The sequence below is a fragment of the Myzus persicae genome, unplaced genomic scaffold (genome assembly GCF_001856785.1).
Source record: "Myzus persicae strain clone G006 unplaced genomic scaffold, MPER_G0061.0, whole genome shotgun sequence".
Lineage (NCBI taxonomy): Eukaryota > Metazoa > Arthropoda > Insecta > Hemiptera > Aphididae > Myzus > Myzus persicae.
In genome coordinates, this window is record NW_019100615.1 from 93204 (window position 1) to 120383 (window position 27180).

At 27.7% G+C, this 27180-nt stretch overlaps 3 protein-coding genes and 1 long non-coding RNA gene across 7 annotated transcripts in view; 1 reads left to right on the top strand and 3 right to left on the bottom strand.

Moving 5' to 3' along the window:
* Positions 1–17558, top strand: part of LOC111036867 — a 99195-nt gene extending 81637 nt beyond the window's left edge. For both annotated transcript variants that reach the window (XM_022319129.1, XM_022319119.1), the window contains 3 exons: positions 13520–13656; positions 13779–13955; positions 14820–17558. In XM_022319129.1, the coding sequence (XP_022174821.1) occupies positions 13520–13656; positions 13779–13955; positions 14820–14935 (430 nt within the window). In that variant the 3' untranslated portion in view covers positions 14936–17558. The remainder of the gene's footprint in view (positions 1–13519; positions 13657–13778; positions 13956–14819) is intronic.
* On the bottom strand, positions 7966–11496 carry LOC111036877. The gene is made up of 2 exons (XM_022319140.1): positions 11276–11496; positions 7966–8420 (listed from the first exon to the last, which is right to left on the bottom strand). Exons 1-2 carry the CDS (start codon positions 11364–11366, stop codon positions 8113–8115), a joined length of 399 nt encoding a protein of 132 aa, XP_022174832.1. The 5' UTR covers positions 11367–11496; the 3' UTR covers positions 7966–8112.
* Positions 17559–24202: 6644 nt separating the features above from the next.
* On the bottom strand, positions 24203–26846 carry LOC111036834 (glutathione S-transferase-like). Of its 3 annotated transcripts, none has more exons than XM_022319057.1 (5): positions 26599–26846; positions 26260–26412; positions 25238–25405; positions 24989–25131; positions 24203–24446 (listed from the first exon to the last, which is right to left on the bottom strand). In XM_022319057.1, exons 2-5 carry the CDS (start codon positions 26387–26389, stop codon positions 24279–24281), a joined length of 609 nt encoding a protein of 202 aa, XP_022174749.1. In that variant the 5' UTR covers positions 26390–26412; positions 26599–26846; the 3' UTR covers positions 24203–24278. The 3 variants fall into 3 exon arrangements, with proteins under 3 accessions (XP_022174749.1, XP_022174758.1, XP_022174768.1); XM_022319066.1 differs by having other exon boundaries at positions 26485–26601; XM_022319076.1 differs by lacking the exon at positions 26599–26846 and adding an exon at positions 26479–26578.
* Positions 25476–26211, bottom strand: LOC111036845. The gene is made up of 2 exons (XR_002604811.1): positions 25752–26211; positions 25476–25687 (listed from the first exon to the last, which is right to left on the bottom strand). It is a non-coding gene; the product is annotated as an uncharacterized LOC111036845 (long non-coding RNA).
* Positions 26847–27180: the final 334 nt, after the last annotated feature.

A 27180-nucleotide genomic window follows, 5' to 3' on the forward strand; every position in this document is an offset into this window, starting at 1 on the left:
TTGTAGTCATTTTTAAAATTAAAGTATTGTAAAATGTAGTTACTTAGTACAATACAATACTGTGTAATGAAACAGAGTGACATCTTGATATCTTAATAATATTATGTTTAAATGAAATAAAACCTATTGAATACAAATTTTAAGTTTAAAAATAAAAATGTTTAACAAGAAACAAAATTTATTAACAATAAAAAAATTAAAAATACAGTTCAATAGTTTAATAACTATTTTTTTTCACATTCTTTATGACTTAAGCAATGACCAAATATCCAAAAAATGTCCTTGGTGCACGTGAGGACGATTCAAATTACATATTTAGAACTCATTAAAGTTTATTCTTAAATTATTTTACGACGTTTATCTTTAAACATTAAATATTGTTCAAGTATTTTGTTCATTTAATGTATTATTATACATTAATACGCAATGGATAATTTGTTTTTAATGCAATAATCCTTGAACGGTCGATACATAAAATACAAAAAGAATAGTAGCAATGATTCCGAGCTTCAAGTTCCATAAACATTTATAAATAATACGTTTTGTTTATAGAATCATAAATTTAACAATTTCCTTTTAAAAAATACATCATATATAAATAACCCTGGTATTTGCATATACCCAGCATAACGATAACAATACAATTGTAATAGCTTTTTAAACATTAAACTTGTTAATATCGACTTTCATCTAGTGCAATATATTATATTACTCTAAACTATGTACGTACATAATGCTATAAATAAAAATGTACATATACAATTTTAACTTAAGACAGACACAAATACACAATATATAATGTATGCTTTTTAATTGCATACAATGAAAATGCAACGCCTGCTGTACGTATACTTACTTCGTATCTTACAACTATGATTTTCAATATTCGAAATTTGAAAATTGATATTCAAATGTTGATAGGTGTATTTTACTAGTATCAGATAATGATGCAAATTATGAATAAAAGTTTTATTTAAATCACGGATACAAAATATCACCAAACATAATGTTTAAAAACAAATAAAACGTAATATCAAGAATACATGTAACAATGCTCAACATTTTCTTTGGGTTTTTTTTTTATACAATATATATTTTATAGATTTATCTCTGGTATGATAATTTTAAAGTAAAAATGTAATACAATCTACATGCTTATACTCCTACGTAGATTGGCAGCAATCATGAAACGATTTTATAACTCAAAAAGTGCTATTGACTAGAGCAGGGGTCTCAAACTCAAATTACCTACGGGCCATATATATTTACTTCACAGGTTTGCGGGCCAAACACTTTTTTTTACTCAGTTTAATAATAAATCTAAAATAAACAAAATAAATTAAGGAAAGATGTAATTATTTTATTGATTATAATTCTAACAAAGATGTACATTGTACAGTGTCTTGATTTTTTGTTTAGTAGATTACTGAAACTGATTACTGAAACTGTTGGAATTCCTGAATTGTTTAAATACCTTAAAAACAATTATCCAAAACTGCAAAAACATTTTTGTTACATATTATCCATGTTTGGTAGCACGTATGTATGTGAACAATTATTTTCCCTCATGAAGTTGAATAAATCAAAAAGCCGCAATCAAATTTCCAATTTAAAATTGCAATCTGTTCTACATTTGGCATCCAGAAGTTCTTGTGCAAATATAGACAGTTTGGTACAAAATAAGAGATGTCAAGTATCAAGTGCAGCTCGAAAATAAAAAGAAACTATTTAATAATAGGTTAGGTTAGGTTAATGTTTTAATGTAGGAAAGTGTACCAAATTATTTGATACAAGTTGAGTTTCCCATAATTTAAGTTTCATAGTAAATGATTGAATCGAATCGCACATATTTGTGATAACTTTATTTTTTCCTTGTAATTGTACGTTAAGAACATTTAGGTGTGTAGTAATATCAACAAGGAAAGCTAAATCTTTAATCCAATCAATATTATTCAGTTCCGAAACAATTTTATTTTTAGATATCATAAAACAATTAATTTCTTTTAATAAATTGAAAAATCTTTGTAGCACTGCTCCACGACTAAGCCATCTCACTTCACTATGATATATCAAACAACCATACTGAGCATCCATTTCCTCAAGTAGTGCACTAAATTGTCTATTATTCAATGCATGAGATCTAATCCAATTAACAGTTTTAATGACTATATTCATAACATGTTCCATTTTCAATTTTTTCGAACATAAGGATTCTTGGTGAATGATGCAGTGAAAACTTTTCAATTCTACACCATAAGTCAAGGCTTTTGATTTTAGTCTAGAAACCAATCCCGCTTTTACACCTAACATTGCGGGAGCACCATCAGTAGTTATACTTGAAAATGTTTTCCAATCTACTTCTAATTCATTAAGACATTTCTCCACACAATTATATAAATCACTTCCTGTTGTAGTGTCAGTCATAGGAATTAAATCTAAGAGCTCTTCTGTTACATCAAAATTATCAAAAACTCCACGGATAAAAATAGCCAACTGTGCTGTATTTGTAATATCGGTACTTTCATCAATAGCAATAGAAAAATTTAAAAAATTCTTACTTTTTTCATGTAATTGTTGTTTAACATTACTTGCCATTTCTTCAATTCTTTGAGCAATAGTATTTCCACTTAAACTTATATTTAAAAATGCTTGTTTTTTTTCGGGACATATAACTTCCACCGCACTAACAATACACTCTTTAATGAACTCGCCATCACTAAACGGTTTTGAAGCACGAGCAATTTTTTCTGCTATGATATAACTACATTTAACTGATTCGATATTTTCTTTTCTTATATTATCAAACAATTTTGTTTGATGTAAAAGACTTTTTTTTAATTCTTCAAATTTTTCTTCACGTAACTTTCCAACAAATTTATCGTAAATCTTACCATGATTAGTGTCGTAATGTCTTTTAATGTTATACTCTTTGATGACTGATACACTTTGTTTACATATTAAACATATAGGAACAGAATTACAACTGGTAAAAAAATATGCATAGCCCCATTTTTCTTGAAAAATACGTCCTTCTTGACCGATTTTACGTTTAACACTTGACATTTTATTGAACGAGTAGCGCACACAAACTACATTCACGAACTGAGTATAATAAGAACCCGTACCTACACGTAATACACGTTAAATAATAACACTTATCTTAATAGATTATTTTTATCGCATTGTGCTTATCATGATCGAATTAAATTATTTTGGGAAATTCCTATTACGAATGTATAAAACAAAAAAATCAAACAATTTTTGAAGAAATAAATATTTATTGCGGGCCACATCAAAAGGGGTTGCGGGCCGCGTGTTTGAGACCACTGGACTAGAGTATACGAACAAACAAATCACGTAATTGTTAGACCTATATAAAATATATATTCCATTATACCTAACGGGCAAATGCTCACGTAGGTGAGAACGAGAGTGTCATATGCTTCTTTTAATTTTTTTTGTCATATCAATTTTATGATAAAGCAATGATCCAATGAATATATATAATATTACGTGGTCTGAGAACAGTCAAAATTTCATATCCCCTTTTTTAAAAAAACTGATCACTCCACTGATGTCCAATATGGATAGTAAGTACAAGTACAGCTTATTTGCTCTGAAAGAAATCCAAAACACAAAATAAAATATTAAAAACATAATTCATTAGCTACATAAGTATGAAATGTGAAATTCTACAAACCTAATGTTCTCTTTTAATTGAATTAGGATATTAACTTATCAAGATAAATGTATTATCATTCGGTTAGTTATGCATCAGTATGATATACTCGTAAATAGTAAAATATTATACTGAGTAATGTCTTTGGCCCAACAATCATGGGTAAACATTCCATCTCGTCAACAAACAACGCTTACCTATTATCCACATAACATATATATTATAATATAATACTATCTGCTCCATTTAAAGCCTGTTGACGAATTCCGGTCACCGTCAGGGATGCCGGACATAATATTATTATAATGGATATATTTTATGATTTGCATTTATTGGGTTAGAGATCATCGTCGTCACGCAACACATCACTACCATGATCGATTGTTCGAAATCCGGGACATTTTCTCATTAAGCCCATAAATATTCACTCTAATTTCATAACTGTCAATTTATACGGTTTTCGATGGTTTTCAAGTTAAAACTTACTTGCATGGAAAATCTGCATAATTTATGTAATTAACTTTGAATTTGTCGAATCATCCAATTAGATTATGATGCGCACAATTATATAAATATATATAACAATATAGGTAGTTAATAACAATTTCAATTTTATAATTCAACACAATATAAACTTAAAGGTCAAACAACTTAGAGAAGATTCAGGAGAAAAAAAAATTACTTATGACTTTTTCAAAGTTGCAAACCATTGAGAAATTATGTTAAGTTGTTTGATATCTATTATAGCTCCGAATTACTATGTATTTTTCAAACTTTTAACTTAAAATCTAAAAATAGAAAAAAAAACAAAGAAAATTGTTTCATAGTGTGATTTCAAAAACCAATCGTTGATTTAATCTTTTGAAAATATTTTCCTGAGCATTATTTAATTAATTTGTTTTCAAAATCATTTACAATCTTTTATCTATTTATAAAGCTATAATATGGAATGTTAATAAATATTTGAAACGTACACAAAATGATTTTAAAAACCTAATATTATAAGTTATTTAAAATTACGTAAATCCTATAGTCTATAAAATATAGATACAATGTTAATTGAGTTAATCAAAGATATTTTAAATTTAGTAAAAACCTAAAAAATAATTTTTAAAAGAATGAAGAAAAACATAATGTTATGTAAGGCGCTAAATTTTAAAGTTTTATTTATTTATTTATTTTATGGTGAATGTAATAAAACATTTTCATTAACAACTTCTGTCAAAAAAATACACTTTTATATTACGGGTTACTTGAATGAAAACATTTTAAAATTAAAATTATAACTAAAATACCCATCACTTCCCAGTTTGCATTTTAGATTCAGAACAGTGTATTTTTTAGATGCATTTTTTCAATCTCACGAACTCTTGAGATATTTTCTTGTAAAAAGCATACTTTATTTTTAACAGTGAGAGTTATTTCTTATAGTAAATTTAATCTATTAGAGACTTTGGTGGTCAAAAGTAAAATATTCTTTGTGTTTTTCAAAATAATCGGGAATATCAAAACAAATTAAGGAAAAAAGAGAATTTTTTTTTGGTATACTTATGTAGTTACGTCAAAGATGCTTTAAACTGTCACTCAATTTTCATACTACAATTTCCTAAGCATTAAATAATTTTCAAAATGTTACGACCCTTTTTGAGATAAACATAGATTTTATTGATTTTAAAATGTTTGATTATTTTCTTTAAATTTTGATGAAATAAAAATGCACTTAGTTAAAAATCTTGAATATTTAATACAATAAGGTTCAACATAAGATTTTATTATTGCTATTTAAAAATATTTATGATACATAGGAGAGATTTTTTTTATAATCATTTGGAGGATAACATTTTGACCAAATCATGAAAACCTGAAAATTATTTTGTAGTTAAAAATGTTTCAAATATTCAAATTGTGTAGCTAAAGCTAATCTAGCTAAAATTTAGCTAATTAAGGTTCCTAGTAACTAAGTAGTTCTTACTATAATCAATACATATATATATATATGTGTGTGTCCACTTTTTATATTTATTGACATCTAAAGTTCAAATTTAGAACTTAGTTAGATATTTAAACGGAGAACAACGATTTTAATTATTACATTGTTGTAGTTCAATAATACAATTCATGGAATCTTGAAACATTAACGTAAACTATTATTTATCATAATTTATACACATACTGATATTTTTAAATGGAATGTTTTTAGTAAGAATTAATTTGACCTACCGCATTTCTAATAGTTAAATATTTATCACTTGAATAGCAATATAATATTATTTCTAACAGACCGTATTCGCTCAGAATTGTTTTTTTATGCAATGAATCATCATTGAATTCAAATTTAACACAATATTAATTATATACTTACTCAATGACTAGGTAATCCGTATACTAAACACCTAGAATAGGTACAGAAGAGCGGTTACCTACTTTCCCACTTTTTGCTTTTATAATTGAGATATCTATAATTATATAAAACAATAAATTAACGGAATCAAATTACTGACAAAATATAATAGATACAGTGTATTGAATACCTTTGTCGTACTCAACTCACCTCGGTGCTGGATAATAGTGTTTTATTTTTATTATAAATTATAAATCATCACTTCTGTTTAAGACTCATGTGGACAAAATAACGGTGCATAATTTAAAATTCCAATTTACCATATGGTACCTATTTAGGTAGTTACTGCATAGTTAGAATGTTAAATATTTATTGCTATTTGTGGTATTTAAGCTCAGGGAAACGTCTTTGAAAATAATAGTAAAAACTAAACGACCCCTTTTAAATACCAACTGGATTCGGTTTCCAATCGATAAATAGGGCTACTCGAAACTTTTCAAACGTTTTTACTCCCTGGAAAATTGTCCATAGAAATACCTTTGCTTTGTGAATTGTAATTAAGCCTGCTGCGATATAAACATGAGTATGTTTTATAATAGTACTATTATATTATTTTTTGTATTATACTTGCATCAATTGCGTACCTACCTGTGCGTATTATATTTTTATAAATATTTTTTTTATGCGCGTAGGTGCTAATGATCACTGTGTGTAGTTTGTTTAGTATAGTTTTATTTGCTGTGATTAGTTTATACCATATTATATAAGACTAAAAATTGTATTAAACATTTTTTTAAACTTTAAGCCAATGCTCTACATACACATTTTTTTTACCATAAAGATTAATAGGATTATCTGTACAAAACACATTTTATATATATGTGGTTATTGTGTAACCGCCAAGTTTTTGGCGAAATTGTTCAGCTAAGATTATACAGTTACTACTTTCGTTGAAATTCAAAATATTAACTAGGTGACGCAAATTCGAGTATAATTTATTGATTTCATTACTAATTTATTTTTATTGATCCTTATACATGGAATTTATTTATGTTGAAAATGAAATATTAAAATGGGATGGTCATTAGCATGACGTATCAATAATGCATGCAATTTTTAAATCAATTATCTTCAAACATTGGAAAATACGTGCTAACAATAGTGCTAACATTCATACTGTGTAATTATAAGCTAAGCAAATTATTCGATGATTACCATTTACCATGTATAGTATTATATTATTTTTTATTTATTATGTTTTTATTAATATATAATATAAGCGAACTATTGATTATTTTTTCCATCATTTTATTTATCATCAGATTATTTATGAAAGTTGAAAATATATATATGTGCAAAAACTGCGAGAAAATTTGTTTCCAAAATATTTAAATCAAATATATTTTGAAATGAAATTACTAACATACTGATATTATGTAACTTTTCGACCATGCATGAGATATAATTATATAAATGTATTTACGTATATAAATTATGCAGTGGAATAATGTGTGGGCATATAAAATATGCTTCCAAGTTTCAGAACTTAATCATAGTATTATTATTATATCGAGACATCGATTTGAATACAGTCTGTTTACATACATAGGTACAAATGAAATAACATTTATTTTCAAAACTTTTACTAGTATGCAATTTATAATATATATAAATATAAATGTCTAAATACACTTATAATGCATAATATAATATGATATAGGTATACGTAACAAACGCAAGTACGTACTTTGGCTATTGGTAAACTTCCAAGCGTAAAATAAATCGAAATACGTATTTTATTTCGCTACTGTATTATAGTTTCGAAAATGCTTACAAAAAACCGATAGGCACCGCAGCGGTTAGTAATTTATTATATAGCTGTGGAGGTTAAAAATTCGATTAAAAAACTGCATATAAATAAAAGCTCTTCGTCCGAATATATTAAAGTCCATTTAAATAAATAATAACAAACAATACCAATACCTACTATCCAAAAATAATGGAATGCTTGATTAACTATTAATTATATAATTATTATTGTTATATTATTATGAATAACAACGACGAAGGAGACAATTTGACGATTCAGTGGTCAATTTCTTATAACTCGTTTACCGCGTCCATCACAGCGGCCAAACACGCCTTCATACTTATCGAACACAGATTTTTCCTCGTCTCTTAAAAACGCATTGCTTGGTCTGCCCGTAACGACCTTAAATGACTTCTTTGAGTACACCTGCAGCGTGTGACGTCGATGTCGTCTCTCTTGGTTGTGATCATATAGTTCGCTAGTACCGACTCGGTAGTCCCGGTGCAATCTCCGGTTCGTGAATTCCGGTTTGCTCGACGAAGTACCGGCCACGTTCACCATAAATGGAAATGATATTTCACTGATCGCGACTAGAACAAAATTAATTGCATATTGGTCAGTTGATTGGTTGAACTTTATTCAGCTTTTATTTAAGCAGGGGATCGATTAAGACGCTCAGCCACTCACCTACAGTCTATATACGTATCGATTCCGTTTGAAGTTATATAAGTCCGAAAAACATGCATGTTAATATTAAACTATGACAAAAGATGCTACATATATTCATTAACCAAATCGGTAAAATAAAAAATGTTTACTTTTATAAAGCGATAGGATACAACTTGACAAGTGGGGTCTGGATCCAGATTCCACTATCGTCGTAGTACCACTATAATTATTGTATATATAGGTACAGTGTTATACACACACGCGCCACACAATTATTGTTGGCCATTGGGAATGTGACGATTAAATTTACGATTTTTAACAGGCCATGATTATGCAGCGATCTCGTCTGAGACTGTCATAAAGAATAAGCAGTTTTATCAACAACGGGGCCTTTATTATTATTGTTTTCGGACAGTGTATTGTGTATACGTTTAGCAAAACAAAAGATCTCACCAAATATTTGATTTAGGATCCGATATTACGAAAGTTTATCCTTTCATCTCGTTTTTGTTTCATGTATAAAATAATTAATTGCAAAATGCTGATAAAACTTTTCCCCTTAATTAAAAACATTTTAGAGCTGGGGTATATTTTAGCATGTGATGGGCACGTTTTGTGTGGTGAACATTCAACTTATATCAGGGCTAAAATAAATAAGACACGACGTCTACATTCATTTAGGTAGTCATAATTTTTTTTCTAAAACAACAAGTAAATATAAACATGTATAATAATACAATACACTTATAATATTATATTTTGTACATTGTACGGCTGTTGATGTAGAAATGAATCAAGTGCTTTTCATGGGCGCTTTTCATGAAGTCGACGTCGGGTCTTTATGTGCTATAAACATATTTATAACAGCATATAGGTTCATTAATGTCAGATACAGAAATTGTCCGAGACCAGACACCATTTCATTTTCTCTTTGATTTGGAATTGTGAAGCTTTTATACAAGCGTGTACCTAAACATATTAAATATACAGGCCGGATACCCAATCTGTAGAATAAATTTGTAAACGTTATATATATACGTATAGTGTACACAATATTAATACCGAAGGTTTCCAAACTTTCTAGACACTCCGCTCAATATAAAATACAGTTTAGTTGGGTTAAAACATTTGATGCTTAAATGAACCTGATTTCGGATTTGTGAATTCTTAAAATGTTTTCTTCGTGTTATCGTAAGCCCTTAATAATGATTTAGATTATAATATATTAATATGACGTATTCACCTAGGTAATATTATATATTACAAGAAACAGTTGTACTTTTTTTGACGTAAATCAAACTGCAGTTGCGTGCCAAGGAACAAGGGAGGAGAATTTTTATGCCTGAAACCCTTCCTATTGAAATTTCAACATTAAAAAATGTTTTTATGCCATTAAAATGTAGTCAAATGAAAAATTATAAGCAAGGTGATTCACAGAGCATTCTTGTTCCCGTTATTTTTTTAATAATGAATTTATTTAAATTCTGATTTTTGGAATTTTTAAATTTACTAACTCAAAGACCATTTTTTAATTGTTTAATTATTTGATTGTTTAATTGTTTTATGGTACTCGAGAGGTGTCCTGTAGTGATGCAAACTTCTATTTCCAAATGAGAACTTTTTTTCTATTTACGTTTTTTATCAAGCTAATTATTAAGAGTACAATTTTTTTGAAAATTTTTACTTTGCTTATTTTCTATTATAATTTTAATTTGCCAAATTCAAAATTTTAACTAATAATTTTTCTGTTACAAAAATATTTGTACTAAAGATAATAAAAAATAATTACAAAAAAATAAAATAGATGTAATATCGAATCTCGTATTTATCATACTTGGGCCATTTTTACAAATTAATAATATTGATGATAGATGAATATTAATCTCTAAAAATTTCAAATCACTATTGCCCGATATCTTACGAATCCATCATCACAGATCTATTATCCTGAGTTCACTAAGTTAATTAACTTAAAAACTACTTTTATGAATTTTTATTCTGATACGTCAAATGTTTAAATTATCCACTACATAATTTAGAGTTGGAAAAAGGTTCTCATTTGAAAAACAGAAGTTTGTATCTTTAAAGGACACTCCTTGTCATAGGTACAACTAATCTCAAGAATTTGAAAATTTGGTCCTTAAGTTTATTTAAAATTTTCAAAGATTATATTTTCAATAATTCCATTAACGAAGAAAAAAGAGGTAAAGTATACTTGGTAAATCACTCTGTAAATGAAATAATATTTAGCGTTCTAATATAAATTTACAATTCTAATATGCTCCAAAAGGATGTCTAAAAAAACGGAGATAGGGAGGAGGGGAGGGCTGGATAATATTTTTACCTTTGAATTCAACAGATAATTTGTTTAAGAAGATGCTTTTTACTTATAGAAAAACTATTACTGTTTGAATAGGTACCTAAGTAAGAACAGTAAGAACTTTATAATTTAACAAAATGCCACAATTACAAATTGAATAATAATTTATTAAAACTACCCAAAAAAATATACCTACTAAATACGTTGGCACTTAATACATATATTTGCTACCTTCTTTCTTACATAGGTATAATATCTTAATTATTAATCTACCCGGTAGTTATGAATTAAACCACACTTATACTAGGAAACCAAAAAAAAAAGTGATTATTGAATATTTGATCCCTTTTAAAATATTCCCGAGTGAGCCACTAAAACAACAATTTACGTATATTTACGTATAAATATGCATTCGATTCGTACGAGCTATTTGGTCGTTTACATAATATAACTCACCCTCGCCGTTATTTTCAATTTGGTATTCGTCGTCGCAAAGACTCGATTTCGAACTCAACACACATGTTATCATAATTGTAATCACGATCATTGCTAAAGTCGGATATAATATTATAGAGACACATCTAATTATAATACATAGATCCGCAAACTCAAAAATGCAATAAAATTTGTACAGCTATATTATTATTATTATTATGACATCGTGTACCATACCACATCCACGAGAGAGTTTAACTGAGCGATTAAATGGGAATATTATTATTTGCTACAGATTTGAAATTATTTGGTTGCCATGATTCTTATACAGTTTATATACCGCGATTGAACAAATATTTAAAACTGATATAAATTATGTATATAAATGACTGCGTATTTCATCGTATACTAAAAACATGGTTACCGACCAGTCGAATTGTTGCACTGCAGCTTATTTTTATTTATGTAGCTATAAATATATTACTATACCAAGTGATTTTTTTATCATTTTTTAATATCGAACACTAAACCAATAGTCAGTTATTTACAACCATTTAAATGTTAATGTTTAGATAAGTGGAATGGAGTGGCAGATACCTCGCTCAATTTTGGCACACCACTATCCGCAACGCACCCAAACATTAAATGCCAATACAAAATTGACTGTTGGTTCGATATTTATAATTTATATACAATATACATTATGATTATTTAGACTATTTTACTCTCAAATAGTAAATAAAAATATAATCTGATGTACCTTAATACTATAATAATATTATAACATGATGTAGAAAAATTAAAATCAAATTTTTTTTAAATCCTTTGATTCATTTAAGTATTTTATATTAGTATATTATACACTCAAGTATTTTTTCTTAGCTTAATTATTCCTTTTAAACTACTTTACAATAAAACATTCTTTATTCTAATATTTAACATTCTACAAAGTTATATGGAATACTCTGAATAATACGGTTTCGGTTTTTTAGTAATATGTAGTATTATGCGTAATTATTATGATTTCATAATGATAATAATAATCAAATATGATACTAAAAATGATAGTGTAAATAGGTAGATACCAAGAAGGTACTTAATTGATGAATATAAGTTTTGATTTACTAAGAGGCTAATGAAATATGGACCTTCTAGATATTGAATTTCTGTTACTTGGAAGGTTTTATGAAAGTTATCGTTTCACATGAACCAGTGAGTATGTTTTGCCATTATTCTTAGTAAGTACTAGGTACTTAATTTAAAATAATATACCCACCGCAGGTACCTACCACATATATTGTTACTATAATATTATTTTTTATAATTTTTCCTGGCAAAATATTTTTGAAGTATAAATTGTTACCTAACTACATGATGTCATAAAATATGTAATATAACATTCATAAGTTATATTCATTTTTCATTTTACAGTTTTTTTTTTTTTTGATGATCCAAACGCATTGATTCTTACTAATCAATTATTTTAAAAAAATAGATTTTTACCTTTATTCAGAAAAATAACAGATGTGGCCACTTTAAAAGTCTGTAAACAAATCATTTCTTTAAAACCGAATACCCAAACTGTCGATATAATTACTGAATTTACTTTCGAAAACCATTACAGCCTGCTTCACAAACTACACTCCGTTAAATCCAATTGACGTATTAAACAAAATATGAAGCTATTAAGAACCTCGAACGAAATGGGAAGATATATTTGTGGGAAAAATAAAGTTGATATTTCATAAAATAAATGTGAGTTGAATAAGAAAAGATAAATCCGGAAATTAATTTTGAAATGTAACTACTCGAATTCTAATTAATATGGAATGTCCATCTTCACAAATATATTATACATAGGCTGCAAAGCATGCACAAAATGTATTTTTAAAACAATACCGATTAAATTGCATTTTAAATTTACGATACCCATATAAAGTAATTACATTCCAGCAAATGTAGACAATATATCATGCGTATATATATATATCAACATATGTATAATCGTTATAAATGCAATAAATATATATAATATATAATGTACGAATCTCGCCAACCCGGTCGGGGGATTTACGTCGCAGCGCAGCGTTGCCTACACCCAAAATTATATAGGTAGGTACAGTGACACGCGTCTAATCGATATTGCACGCACCAGCGAGTTGTGGCCATGTATACACATATATTGAGTGACGTTTAGGAATTCGTTTTAAAAACTTACGCGGCTCGATTAAAAAAATAAATAAATCTGATTTTATTTTTTTGCAGGTCAAATTTAGAATCATCGCTGTTGGATCACCCCGAGTTGGCCCTGCTGTTCTACCTGTGCCAGATGATGTTGCGAGAACTCGGAAAATGTAGTCGTCTTGTGCAGCTTATACCGATGGACATGACAGGATATTTTGGTTGGTGAAAATCGAAAAAATTACACTGATAGAACCCAAGCCAATAATTTCACGTCATTTACAGCTAATATACATTGATATTATTAATTTTGTGTTCCTTTTTAATATTATGCACTGCACAGAAAACCGTGCCGGGCCGTCAAACATCGGCAACGTCATTAGTCAAATACTTTTGTGCAAGCAAATCCAACCGGACTTCAATCAAGAAGAAATCTGTAGCATAGCCAAAGACAGTCAAGACCTGGCCAGGCTCATCCAAGACATGCAAGAATTCCTTCCACAACAAGACACCGCAGCTGGTATATATATTATAAGCTATAACTATGTATATTATGGACGATTTACGCGTATAACAAAAACCATTTATTTTTTATTATTACTTTTCTTTGCGTTATATTTAAACGATAAAAATAAGAAAAAACTACGGTAAATATATTTAATGGTTATGTTATATAATTTAATAAAACACTCTTTATTTTTTTATCCAAAAAATCTAAGTTTTATGTTCTGATATTCATAAAGTTCTATATTCTGTTCTTTAATCTTTAATCTTTCTTCTTGTATAATAAAAGAAAATTCAGTTTTAAATAAATTTATATTTTACTTTACTCGTTCTTAGTAATTTTTTTTTTAAATTCTAGTAAAGAAATTATTTTTCAAACATTCAATACTGAACAGTTGAAACTTTATAAATTAATTGTACAAAGGTTTCAAAAGTCTAAATCGCATGATATTTTCAGATCGGTAATTTTGATATCAAAACGACTATTCGATATTAATTTCCAATATCAAAATATTACATTTTGTTAATAATCATCAATTTGTACAAAAATGATAAAGAATTTTACATTTTTTTTTTAAGCCTATTAAGAGTTAAAATAAATATATTTCACACTTTAGGTAGAAATTTGACCATAATGTATGTGCTCGTTATCTTTTATGACTTTTGAGTTATAATAATACCCTTGTATACTGTATAGTCTTGTACTCTTGTTGATTACAACTGTAATTATGTAATTTTCTAACAAATATACTCTTCACTGTTGATCTTCATTTCACTATTTTGATGCTTGGGTATTTGATATTTTGATAAAGATAGTACATTATTCGTCATATTTTTTTGAAAAAAATAATAATAGTATTATTATTACTTATATTTGCAGAAAAAAATGCAGCGTTAGAACCAGAAAACAGCAAATGGAAACGAAAAGGAAGAAGAAATTCGATATACACCAATGTCAGCTCATGTTGTTGTTTTTGTAGGCCAACTTACCTTTGATGTTTTATATTCGTTGTATTAGAGAGCACACAAATATTATTTTTCCAAGCTCAAAATAAAAACACCGTCTCTATTACACGAGTCCAACATTGTATCACATACCCCAATATATTAATGACCAACCTATGTTCGTTGTTTGAAACATCTGTTTAATTTTGTTTGTATAATAAAAAATATAATATAGTTTAGTGTGCTTGATAACCGATCGATGACAAATAATTTAATTCGTATGCGTTCAATCTTACTTGATTATATTTAATTTATAAATATTCACGTTAAGTCAATGATGTATAATAACCAATACCCAAATTAAATATTTAAAACTTGAGAGTACGGGGACTAAATACAGCGAGTTTCCTTATTCATTGTTTATATATGTATGTATATAAACTTTAAATGAATTATAAAAGACTAGACCAAAAAGTATATAGAACTTAAAAATGTAATCTCAATATTTTTCATTATTGTAATTCAAAATGGGATGGTAGGTATATGTAATATGTCTGGTGTGTGTTCGTGTTTATTATGCACCCATGTGCGTTTGTGAGAAAAAGTGAAAATTGATTAATTTCCTGAATAGTTTTAAGTATCACTGCAAAACTTTCTTTGTTTTAACTTTAATATAAGTAGGAAATAAATATAAAAACAATTCCAGAAAACATAATATAATATAATAAACAATGTTGATGCAGTGGGATCTCGATAACTCTCAAGTCCCGTGGGTGTGAGATAATTCTATTTATCAAAAATTGAATACAATATATAATGCATGATGTATTTTTTTTAAACCAAACATGACAACAAATTACTAGGTATAAGCTGTTTAGTATGAAAAATAAATAAATGTAGGAATAAATCACTGTAGCTTTTATTATTTTCTATTTTTTTTTTATTTATTTTTTTTTAAGTGATTTATGCTAAGCTTTTTTTGATTTTTGTAATAATTCTATTTTAAAACGAATATAAAAAACAGTGAAATATTTTGCTAACCACATTTTCAACATACTCTTGGTGTGGTCTAAAAGTAGGTATGTTTAATATGCTTGCTTCGTTAAAATTTACCAATTATGATTTTGAGTTCAACCATCAGTTTTTTTCGTCAAGCAGTCATTAGCTTAGAAAATATGATTTAAACCACAACGATAGGTACTCTGATCAGTAATCAGATATTATACTATTGTGATGGTTAAATGGTTTTCTAGCATCTGTTCCGTTGTGTAAAGAAAAAACTAATAGCTACTTTTTGTAGGAACTTTGGGTAATGCTCAATATACCTAATTCTATCGGCCATTACGCACGAGTGATACACTATTTTATGGACGTAAGAGATAAATTTGAATTTTTTGTTGTTGTTTGTTTGATTATATTATACGCTATTAAGAGTTCGACGGTCATTTGAGAAGTTTATGTTTGGCTCGTACAACCAAATGTCTGAGATTTGATTAAACGTCTTAGGTCTTGCCGACTGGCCAATCGTAAAAGGGATTAATTATTTGGTACGCTACGCATATATTTACTTCTAATAATTATAAAGAGTGACGCGGTTTCTTGGCCCTGTTTACCAAACCTCTACCACTCCCCTCTCACCGAACAACTAGCTCCTTTCAATGTCGGTGTTTTGTCTGACAAGCACTCATAAAATAAACCCCCGTTTCATCTAAACACCGGAAATGTTTTCAAGTATACCCACACTCAAATAAACTAAATAGTGTAATAAGAGTAGATACCTACTCGCAAACGGTACTTATTATAATATGTAGAACGTGTGTTACTTTACTGAGCGACGTCAATAAATATTTTTATTTAGTTTCCTATTTCTATACGGACATGGTCAGATTCACGTTATTCGATATATTATGTGGTTAATGTTCAGCAATTTGGTTTTATTATTGTTTAGCAGGGACGTGCAATAAAAAAGTACTATCGCTAAACGACGGGTGGGTTGATGTTGCGAATCGCCCAAAGAATTGCAAATCGATAGTTGTATCATAACAATAATTTGTAACTTTAAGAATAAAACCTACTGTGATGATCATTCGCCCACTATAATGGTTCATTGCCAAAAAAAAAATTGCCTATCTGTTTACTTCCGCATTGACTAATCGCCAGCTACACATAATACGACGCTTCTGAGAGGATATTTTTCTTTTTCGTCAACTATTATCGAGATTCCACCGTATGCTGACTAGGTATCTGGTATTTGGTTCAATTCTAATAATATTAAGACATCACAACTACTCAAACTCAAACTCGTTAGTCGTTGCATCTCAGGACTTTCAAAGTGAATAAAAAAAGTTCAAAACAGAAATAAATCTAAACAAAGACGAGTATTTACGACGCAGTACAGCGGCTGTAGGATACCTAGATGGTACTGGTTTGGGGTTATTCAGCACTATATTTTTATTAAATTGTAAATTTGCATAAAATATTCCACACAGTAAATACCGTTTTACGTTTTTCTTCGCGTCATGCATTTTCCCAGTATACAATACTTCTTGTACCTGCAATTTGTATTCCTTTGCATTTGTATTAACCGTTACCATTAATATATATATTTAACAATATATTCGTGTCAATTTTTTCCTTTATATTATAAAATATATAATATGTATTATTGTGTCAGTCGTAATTTAAACTATTTTGTTTTTTTTTAATACACAACTGTACTTAGTTATGTTCCGATTATTATTTAAAACAGTATTTCAAGTAAAGTAATTGAAAAATAACATCCGACAGTAATCGAGATCAAGTTTCTGTTAATATTATTTTAATTATTTTAAATTGTACTTACATTTTTACTACATTTCTGAAATGAATGGATTAAATGAGCATAAAATACTTTCAGTTTCAGATTTAGTCGACTTATATATTATTATAATAATATAATAGTACTTTATTAATGATAAATTAAGCATGTAGTGATCTTAAAATGTATAATAATAATATATATTATCATTTATCGGTCCTATACCAAATTTTGTCTTAATAATAATGGCCTTCCATCAGTGTTATTACTACATATTTTTATTTTATAAGATTTATTATATTATATTATATTGCATTTAAGCAACCATTCACAATGTTGTGAATAATATTATTTCGTACACAATTTTATATTTGTGAATACATAACAATGTCTAATATTAAAATATTAGTTAAATATATTCCCTATACAACCTCGAAGCACCAACTATCACCGAATTATGTAAAATGATACTTGTTGTAAGCTGTTGTCATAATAACATAGTATTATGAATATTAATTAATATTATTTAGTGTTTAAAAATCTACTTTAATAAGTCATAATCGGGAAGAGCAAATTTATTCAGAAGATCATTAAAATATGTTACGTATGGCTCAAAAGCTATTCAACGTTCACTAGGTATTAAATATTTAAGTGTATGCATAACAAATACATTGATTTTGATATCAATATTTAGTCTAGATTGGTATTATGATATTATAATGTAATAATATATGTATTATAATTGTTCATTTATTTTTTAAAACTAAATAGTTAAAAACCTTAATATTTATACTATAATATGTTAAAACACGATAGTTAAGTAATATTTAATATATTATTACATTTAGTATTACTGTTTTTATGATACGTTTTATGTAAAATTTACCAGTAGATCATACCGAGTATTGTAATTGTTTAACCAAAAATGTGTTACTCGCTTGAAAGATCGATGTTCAATATAAATTACTCTCCAAATGCCTAATCAAAACAATTATCTACTAATGAAATCGGAAACAAAATTAACGTTTGAAAATATAAAATAATAAGCAAGTGTTTACTGGACTAAAATAAATTTCAGCAACTCCTAAATAAATGAGTATATTATATGACAGTTTATATTGGACATCGTTACAGCAATCGTGTAATGCAATATATTATTATGATCTATGGTGTAAAAACTAAATTGTAAATAGAGTTATTTGCCATGCAAGCTGAATAATTATGTTTTTTCGACATTATTTTTACTTCAAAAAATATTTATATAATTATTTGTTAGAATAAAAAACATGTTAGTCCAAATAAACAATAAACATATTATTTATTATTTCCATTCTTGAAGGTTTTCAAAGATATGTATTTACAACATTAAAAATAAAAATAAATAAGGTTAGTAATCATATACAGTTATGGTAGAGAATGCATATAAGTTTTACTCTACTATAAAAAAATAATAATGTTATTAAATTCTGAAAAAAACAGAGAATGTATTGGTAGGTATTGTTATTTAGTGTTTTATACTTAAACACTTAACGATTCTCCTATAATATTTCCATTAATTTAAAATGTAACACGAGTGGTCGATACTTAAGTACTTGCAATAGCCAATAGGTCATTTTATAAATGTATTTATAGTTTTTGAGAAAATTATGAAAATAACAACAAAATTATCGTAAAGGTGTATTAGTGAAAGCGATTTTAATTAATTTTATTTTTAATTAGTTAAATGAAAGGCCAGTAATATCAGACTTATTATACGGACCCTATCATCTAGTCAATGTTATTATCAGGCTTCAGTATCATTGAACTTCTTACTTCATCTTAATCCTTCCTGGATTTTAAAATATTGGAAAAGTTCTAAACATCGTATAATATTATTAGTAGCTATACAAATAGTAGCTATAACTCCACCACTGTTATTGTAACCTAGCAGTACAGTTCACTTGGAATAATTATGCATCGTTGACTAAAAAAAAAATACTAAGACTTCGGTCATTTTGACTACTCAACTCTAGTGTAATTAACCATTTTTTAAGTTTTCTATTGCTTATAAGATTAGTGATTACTAGGTATATTTTTACTCCAGGGTTTTTATTTACTATATAATTCATAATATTATACCTGAAACCATGATCATTGCATTGATTGGTCACAGATTATCTTTTATATAAAAAAAAATATATTATATAATGTACCATACCAAGTGGTCGACGTGACTTTTTCATTTTTCGTTTGTGTCTTAACCAATAACCGCCTAAGCCGTTGTGACAGTAAAGTTATTCTAATTTCTCTTAAAATGTATGTTTTTATACTTCAATACATAAATTGATTACACGGCGTCATGGATAGTCTATTTGGGTACACCATTGCCTTGCGTTTATCTTTCTTGTGGTATAAAATATGTGCGATTATTATTATTGCGATTATTACTGCAATTATTAATGTATCTTAATTCTTAATAAGATAAAATGAGTATAATATGTCTAAAACAACAGAATTTAATTGTAGGATAGGATGAAATTACTGACAATAGTTTTTAGTACTTATTGCAAAGAAGTAATTTAGTTAAAATTTTATTAATGAATCATTATTATAATTTATTTATTATAAAGTACAGTATTTAAACATTAATTGTGCTAAATTCGATCATGTAAAATAGTGTTTAAAATAGCTAAACCTAACTGCAGATCTATTTTAATAGCACATTCGCCAACGGTGACATAACTACGGAGAAAATATGGGTGTTGTATACTTGTATGTAACCACCGATGAGCTTTATTGTCTATAGCTAACACACAACATAGCTGTGTATTAATATAATAATACCATACTATATCCATTTGCTATAGGATCATTATTTACATAAATATTACAAAAAAAAAATTTGTATGCTGGTATGTTATTAACACCTTAATATTATAAAACAACATTACATCGTAGGTTTCATAATATAGGCTATTTTTGATACGAAATTAATGAAAACATTGTGCACGGTAATCTAAAGTTTTCGAAAATATTGTATTTAAATATAACCTATATAAAATATACTCATATGCTGATTCTTTAATATAGTTATTTATTATATAATTTATAGTTAACTAAATATTGTGACCGATGGCTGTGAAATACTAAAATATTAAAAAAAGTATGAGCATCCCTTGTCGGTGTCATTGTAGTATATTGTACCATTTAAAATATGAAATTGCATGTTTAAATTTGTGCATAAGTGTCAATTAAGTGGATTGTATACATCACGCGAGTGATATTCCACACGCATGTAGGAGTTGCATTGATAGGAAATTTCAATAGGCAGATACATACAATTTTTTTATTAATATTCAGGTACAAAAATCTAACATAACTAAATGATGCCACTGCAAAAATTATGCGACCATCCACCATTGTCCATTGATTTTGATTGCTTCTATTTACCCGAGGATTATGTGCTGCAGTCCAAACGACTGACCGGACACATTACAATAAACTGACTTTGTCATGTCACTTTAGCCACAATGGCCAACTCCCCAAGCTGTACAGTTTATAGTTAGGCTACAAATTCTCTGATAGTGTAGCCAGTGTAGGTACCTATATTAAAAACATTTAGCCACTCTGACGTTATCACTTATTAGTTTATATAAGTTGAATTAACTCAATGATTAACTAAATTGTATTATTAATTTCATTGCCATAAAGGTTTAACCACCCTTATTAGTTTGAAAAAAGTAGCTAATGTCGGAGATACGAAAACTAGCCGGTGATCGTTACTACAATGCCCCGTCCGCAGCTTTGGGTTTCCAACATAAGTACTGGAGTGCCTCCAAACAACTCAAAATATTCATATCATTTAAGTTTAATAACCCCTGTCAATTTTAACCACCGGGAGCGCGTAGGCCACAGTCCAGTTTTTATGTATCCGGCTGTACAATTTAAAAACATTTTTTAAAAACATCATATTTAAATGATATAGCTAATTATTACTAGTCATAACAGTAATTCTACTATCAAACTAAAAAACAACTATAATTATAATACACATCAGCTGTACTCTAAGACTCCAACTTCCAAGTAGTAATCATCCAAAGACAGATTGGAACTTCGGTACAGTCCGGGAAGGCGGAGAAATAACATTTTAACGGCCCACTATCAGTCATATATTTGCTGGCGGGACTTGGGGGCAAGTGTAAAATACTGAAGGTGGTAATTTTTTTAGTTCTTTTAAGGGGTGGTAAATATTTATTGATATTATATGGTGTATTTATTATTACTAGGTACTAAAATGATTATATTAGTGAGGTTTGTAAAGACAGATACAATATACTTAAATGTTATTAGATGTAATTTTAAGTTAAAAATCAATAAAAATATATGCCTAATCAATATCAAAAAAATATATAATACACTAGCTTCGTTAGTTAAAAACGAAGGGCTTTAAGGGCTTCGTTGCCCATTAAAAATGCCAAATTTAAATGAGACCCACTTGACAGTATATTATCAGGTAGGATATTATATTGTATAATTCTATTATTATTATCGGACCCCGATATTAAAAATATTTTTTATTTTTACTGTGTAACTGTGTAAGGTACTTTCGAAGTTGCAAAAAGAAAAATATTTTTTTACCAATAACTAAACTAACATATTCGCTTGGATGTTCAGATAAAATGAATTGTTTTTTTTTTTTTTGCTTAAGTGAATAATATTATAATAGTTGTTTATATTCGACGTCGATACCGCCTGCCTGGAAGCATCTGTGCTTGTCGAGTTTGATTGTTATTTATTTTCAGCTAGCGACTTTTTTTTTACTAAAAAAGGTATAGGTATACAATTTACACGTTTATTTTAATTAATAGAAAACTCAATTGTTTATTAACAAATGCTATTGCGATAGAAATCTTCTCCGTTATACATAGGTACTCTTTCGTTTAAAAAAAATCAAGAATATCTGATAAGTAGTTTCAGAGTTTACCCTGTACAAAGATTTTCATTTCACATGTATATAGTTAGATTCTATCTGAAAATAACTACGGTAGGTCAGTAGGTATTGCTATTTACATACATACTGAAACAAATATCTTACCACTTACCAGCAGCAATACTAATTTATTATTACATTATTGAAAAATGGGTATAGGTAAAATATAATTACTTATAAAAGAAAATGATTAATACTTTAATCATAAAATCAACCTTTAACAATTAAAATTACAGTCCACGGAGGTTGATTTTTTCATTTTTTTATTAATTTTTATTCAGTTTCTTTTAAACTGTCATAAATAAGTAATATTTAGTAGGTACCTATTCATTTTAACTATAAGTCTATTGCTTTCTAGTTTGTTGTTTTGCAAATTACAATTCTAACTATTAGAAAAAATTACGTGATACCAATAATAATAAAAACCGTCTATACCTAGTTGTTAGTTTACAATATATGCTACTATGCTAGGTACAGCAGGTACACTGTACAGTCTTGATGTTTGGTAGCGCTTTCATCGGTCCCGTCCAAGGGCGTCAGCAGAATTATGTCAAGGGAGGAGCAAAATATTTTCATTTTTCAATGTTTGTTTCACTATCTGATTAGTGATATACCTAGCATTGTTTGTGACATGTTTTCTTCCATGTAGGTAGGGAATGTAAAAATGATTTTGATTTGTATTATGTAGATAGTTATAACTTAATCTTACACCGTTTATTATAATTAATTAAAATGCATATTTCTAAATAAAAAGGCACCATTGATTTAATAATTTTAGGTAATTTATAAAATTAAATGATTCAAGCTTCTATAAAATAAATATGATACTTAGATGTTAAAGAAAATATCACCAAATCATTTCAATGTTTTGGAACCTCAAGTATAAAAACATTAAACATAATTATCAATCACTAAAGTATTGCCAAGGAAAATTTTAAAAACAAACTACTAAAATAATCCCCAGTTATAAACTTAAAAGAAAAACTAGAAAAAAACCATCAATTAACCAAAAATATAGATAAAAAAGTTAATTTATTTCTATTAATCTATTAATACCCGTCAGTTCCAGTTATTTAATATTAATTATTATATCTGTTAACAGCTGCAACCAGCTTCATCATAAAATTATAATTTATTCAAGTTACTCAGTGCATTTTTAAAATTTCTTGACAAATTTTAAGCTATTTATCTATATTTCATATTTTCTCTTTTTTTATAATCATTTTAAATTTAAATGTTGAGTGTTACTGTTGTGTAGCTGCTCCCCTCAAGCATTCACAGCCAACTTTTATATTTCCATTCATATGCTCATTGTAACTATCATTACAGATTAAAATACATTAGTATACATTCAAATAAATGTTAAAAAAAAAAAGTTTGAAATCGAGCAAATTTGGAAGTATATGGATAGAAACACAAAATATATGCTTGTATACTGAATACTTTATTAACTTTTATAAAACTTTTCAAGTGCTTTACTTTAACATAAAAAAATAATAAATACCTTATTTTAATAATTTTATATAATGTGTAAAAATTAAATTCATCTGAATGAGATATGATTAAATTAAAAATAAATATTCTTATTATTTTAATTAATATGTGCTTCTTTTGATACTGTTTGATATTTAAACACAATCTGCTGGTCGTTTAGCAACCCATGCTTTAATTTGAGGTACTTCCAGTACTTTTTCTTTAAGTGCTTTTAATTTTGGACGACCTTCCAACAAATCAATTTTTGCCATAAAATTCAAGTAGTCTAAAACAGCTACAAAAAATAAATCAGCCCAAGACAACTGAAAAAAATAAAAATATAATTAAAATAAAATTCTTCAATTTCATATATCTAATTATTAACTAAAATCTTATTTATTACAAAAAAAAATGTAATTGAAATATTAAATGGAGACACTGTAGTTGTTAATTTTGATTTTTAATTAAATTAAATAAATTAAAGACAATAGATTAAATATAAAACCAATTTGGAAAATAAAATTAAACTTAATTTAAGCATAGACACATTAGACGAGGGGCACAACAGTTTATAAAAGACCTTGAAAAAATTAACATTTTTAATTCTGCAATTTTTTTATTCATGTTAAAAGGAAGATAGAAAATAGAGAAATTATAGTATATATTAAGGATAACAATAATTAGGATGACTTGTATCACATGTCATCATTCATTCAATCAGAAATACAAAAGACAGTTTATTGTAGCTAACTCTAATTATTTAAGGAAATTGATTTTAAATTGAGTTGTATTTAATGTTTTTAAGTACAGAATCTATTTTGTTTTCAGATTATAAATGAGTTTAATAAATTAAAAACGTTGTTACCTTTCCATTTATAAAGTATCCATTATTGTCTTCAACATTTTTTTCAAATTTATCCATATAGAATGGAATTGTTTCATTGATCAAAGGTGCATATTTTGCTTCTTTAGATTCCTCATTTGGATCATAAGCATATAATGCTAATGCTATAAAAATAATATTTATTATATAATACTTACCACCCAACTTAGCATTAATAATTTAAACAATATTTATTATATTTTATAATCACTATTAGATAATAATATTTACCTTGTCGTAAATCATGAATGTTATCGACAGCAATATCGATCAACAAAGACTCCCATTCATCACTACCAGCTAATCCAGCTTTTTTGGCTAAATAACGAGTAATAGCTGTTGATTGATTCAATACTTTACCATCAATTTCCAACACAGGCACTTTGCCAAATGGCATGGCTAAGACAAATAAAAATAATATTGTGCTTAGTACTTAAGCATATAATATTGATAATCTATAAATTATATAAATATCTAGTATCTATTTATTAAAGCCACAGACCTATAAATTAATGGAACTGGCCTACCACATCACTTTGCCTAAAGTTCATGGAGACAAGATAGAATGAGGGAAAAGCACTGAAGCGTCTCAAATGAATAGTTTTTCTCTCTTGGCTATCTTATCTACTGATTGCTCTCTCTTTAAGCTGTGTCCATAAGTTTATAGATCTATTATCAAAACTATATAATATGATATATTATAGACAGAGACTTCAATAGTACGTGTATAGAAATTTGTGATTACAGGTAATAAATCACCACAGATCTTATACTCATGGCCTAGAAGCGTTGACGTATGAGCCGATAGAGGTAGGTAGGTAGGTACCAAGTTCCTGCGTGACAGATGCGCATTATATGCACTTCATTATGTATTGTACTGAAAATTGTATACATTTTTGGATCAAATTAATTTTCAAATGTTTGTAACTATTGTGAATAGGTAGGCGGGTCCAAGGCTAGACTTTTTTCCCAAGGGATGAAGACTGGAACAAATATTTTTTGTACATGGGTTTGAATTTATTATATAGTATTTATATTGTATCTATTCTTGTAAATATTAATTAGATATTAATACAATTATACATAAGCACCTAGTAAAATCGTTAGTTATTAAGATTTTAAAAATAAAGTATAAATATTAGGTAATAAGTAAATAGGTACCTATAGTATTTAGTAAAAGTATTTAGATAATACAATATAGCAGTTGAAGATTTTAAGTACCTACATACAAGCAATAATCAATAAAAACTTACTTGGTTTGAGTGCTGGCCATTGTTCGCGTTCAAAACGAAAGTCTTCAAAATCAATGTTCAAGTAGGACAGAAGGAATCTGATGGGTTCAGCCAGAGCAGTGATGTTGAAGTAAGTAACTTTGTACGACATTTTTGAAAAAAGATAATGGTATTCTAAAACAGAAGTTAAACAATTATAATAATTAGGTATTTAAAAAAAGTATTCAGCGAAGTATTTACAATTACTTTAAATTAAAGTATTTTGTTTTTATTTGCAATACAATTATATTCTCGATTCAAGATATTGATTGTACAGCGGAACAGATATAGATAATAATAATAATAATTTATAAAAGATACCTAAGAATGCGAATAGTTTATCAAACAAATTTCCGCCAGAGTTCGTCAGCCAGGTCTGCACAACAACACTCCGTAGGGTACCGGTGTCGGGTGTATAGTGTATACTGATTACTGTTTGTACTTCGTTGTTTACAAATTACAACTGTGTGTATAGTAATAAATTGTATTACGCTAATCTATAAAAAAAATAAACCATTCCAACGATAACGCAAATATCTCGTCTCGAGGTCATTTTTCCTGGTATTGGAGTGGGGGAACGGTGTTTCGGTCGTAGCATAGAGTAAGAATGTGATTGGGGTTCGGTTTGGAGTGACTCACGATCCAGTGGATTTACATTCCACATTTCCACCCGACCACGCCCATTCGTCAAATAACAATGATTACATTGCCTATTCTCCTATTCGCAGTATATTATTATACTAACATTAACAATAATAATAAATTATTGATGGCCTTTCGTCCGTGACATCATCACACGCATTAGGACCATATTATTATGATGAATGAGTGAATTCAGTGTTGTCAAAATGGCAAAATAACATGACCAACTGTGAATTGTTATCTATGTCCAAAAAATACGCG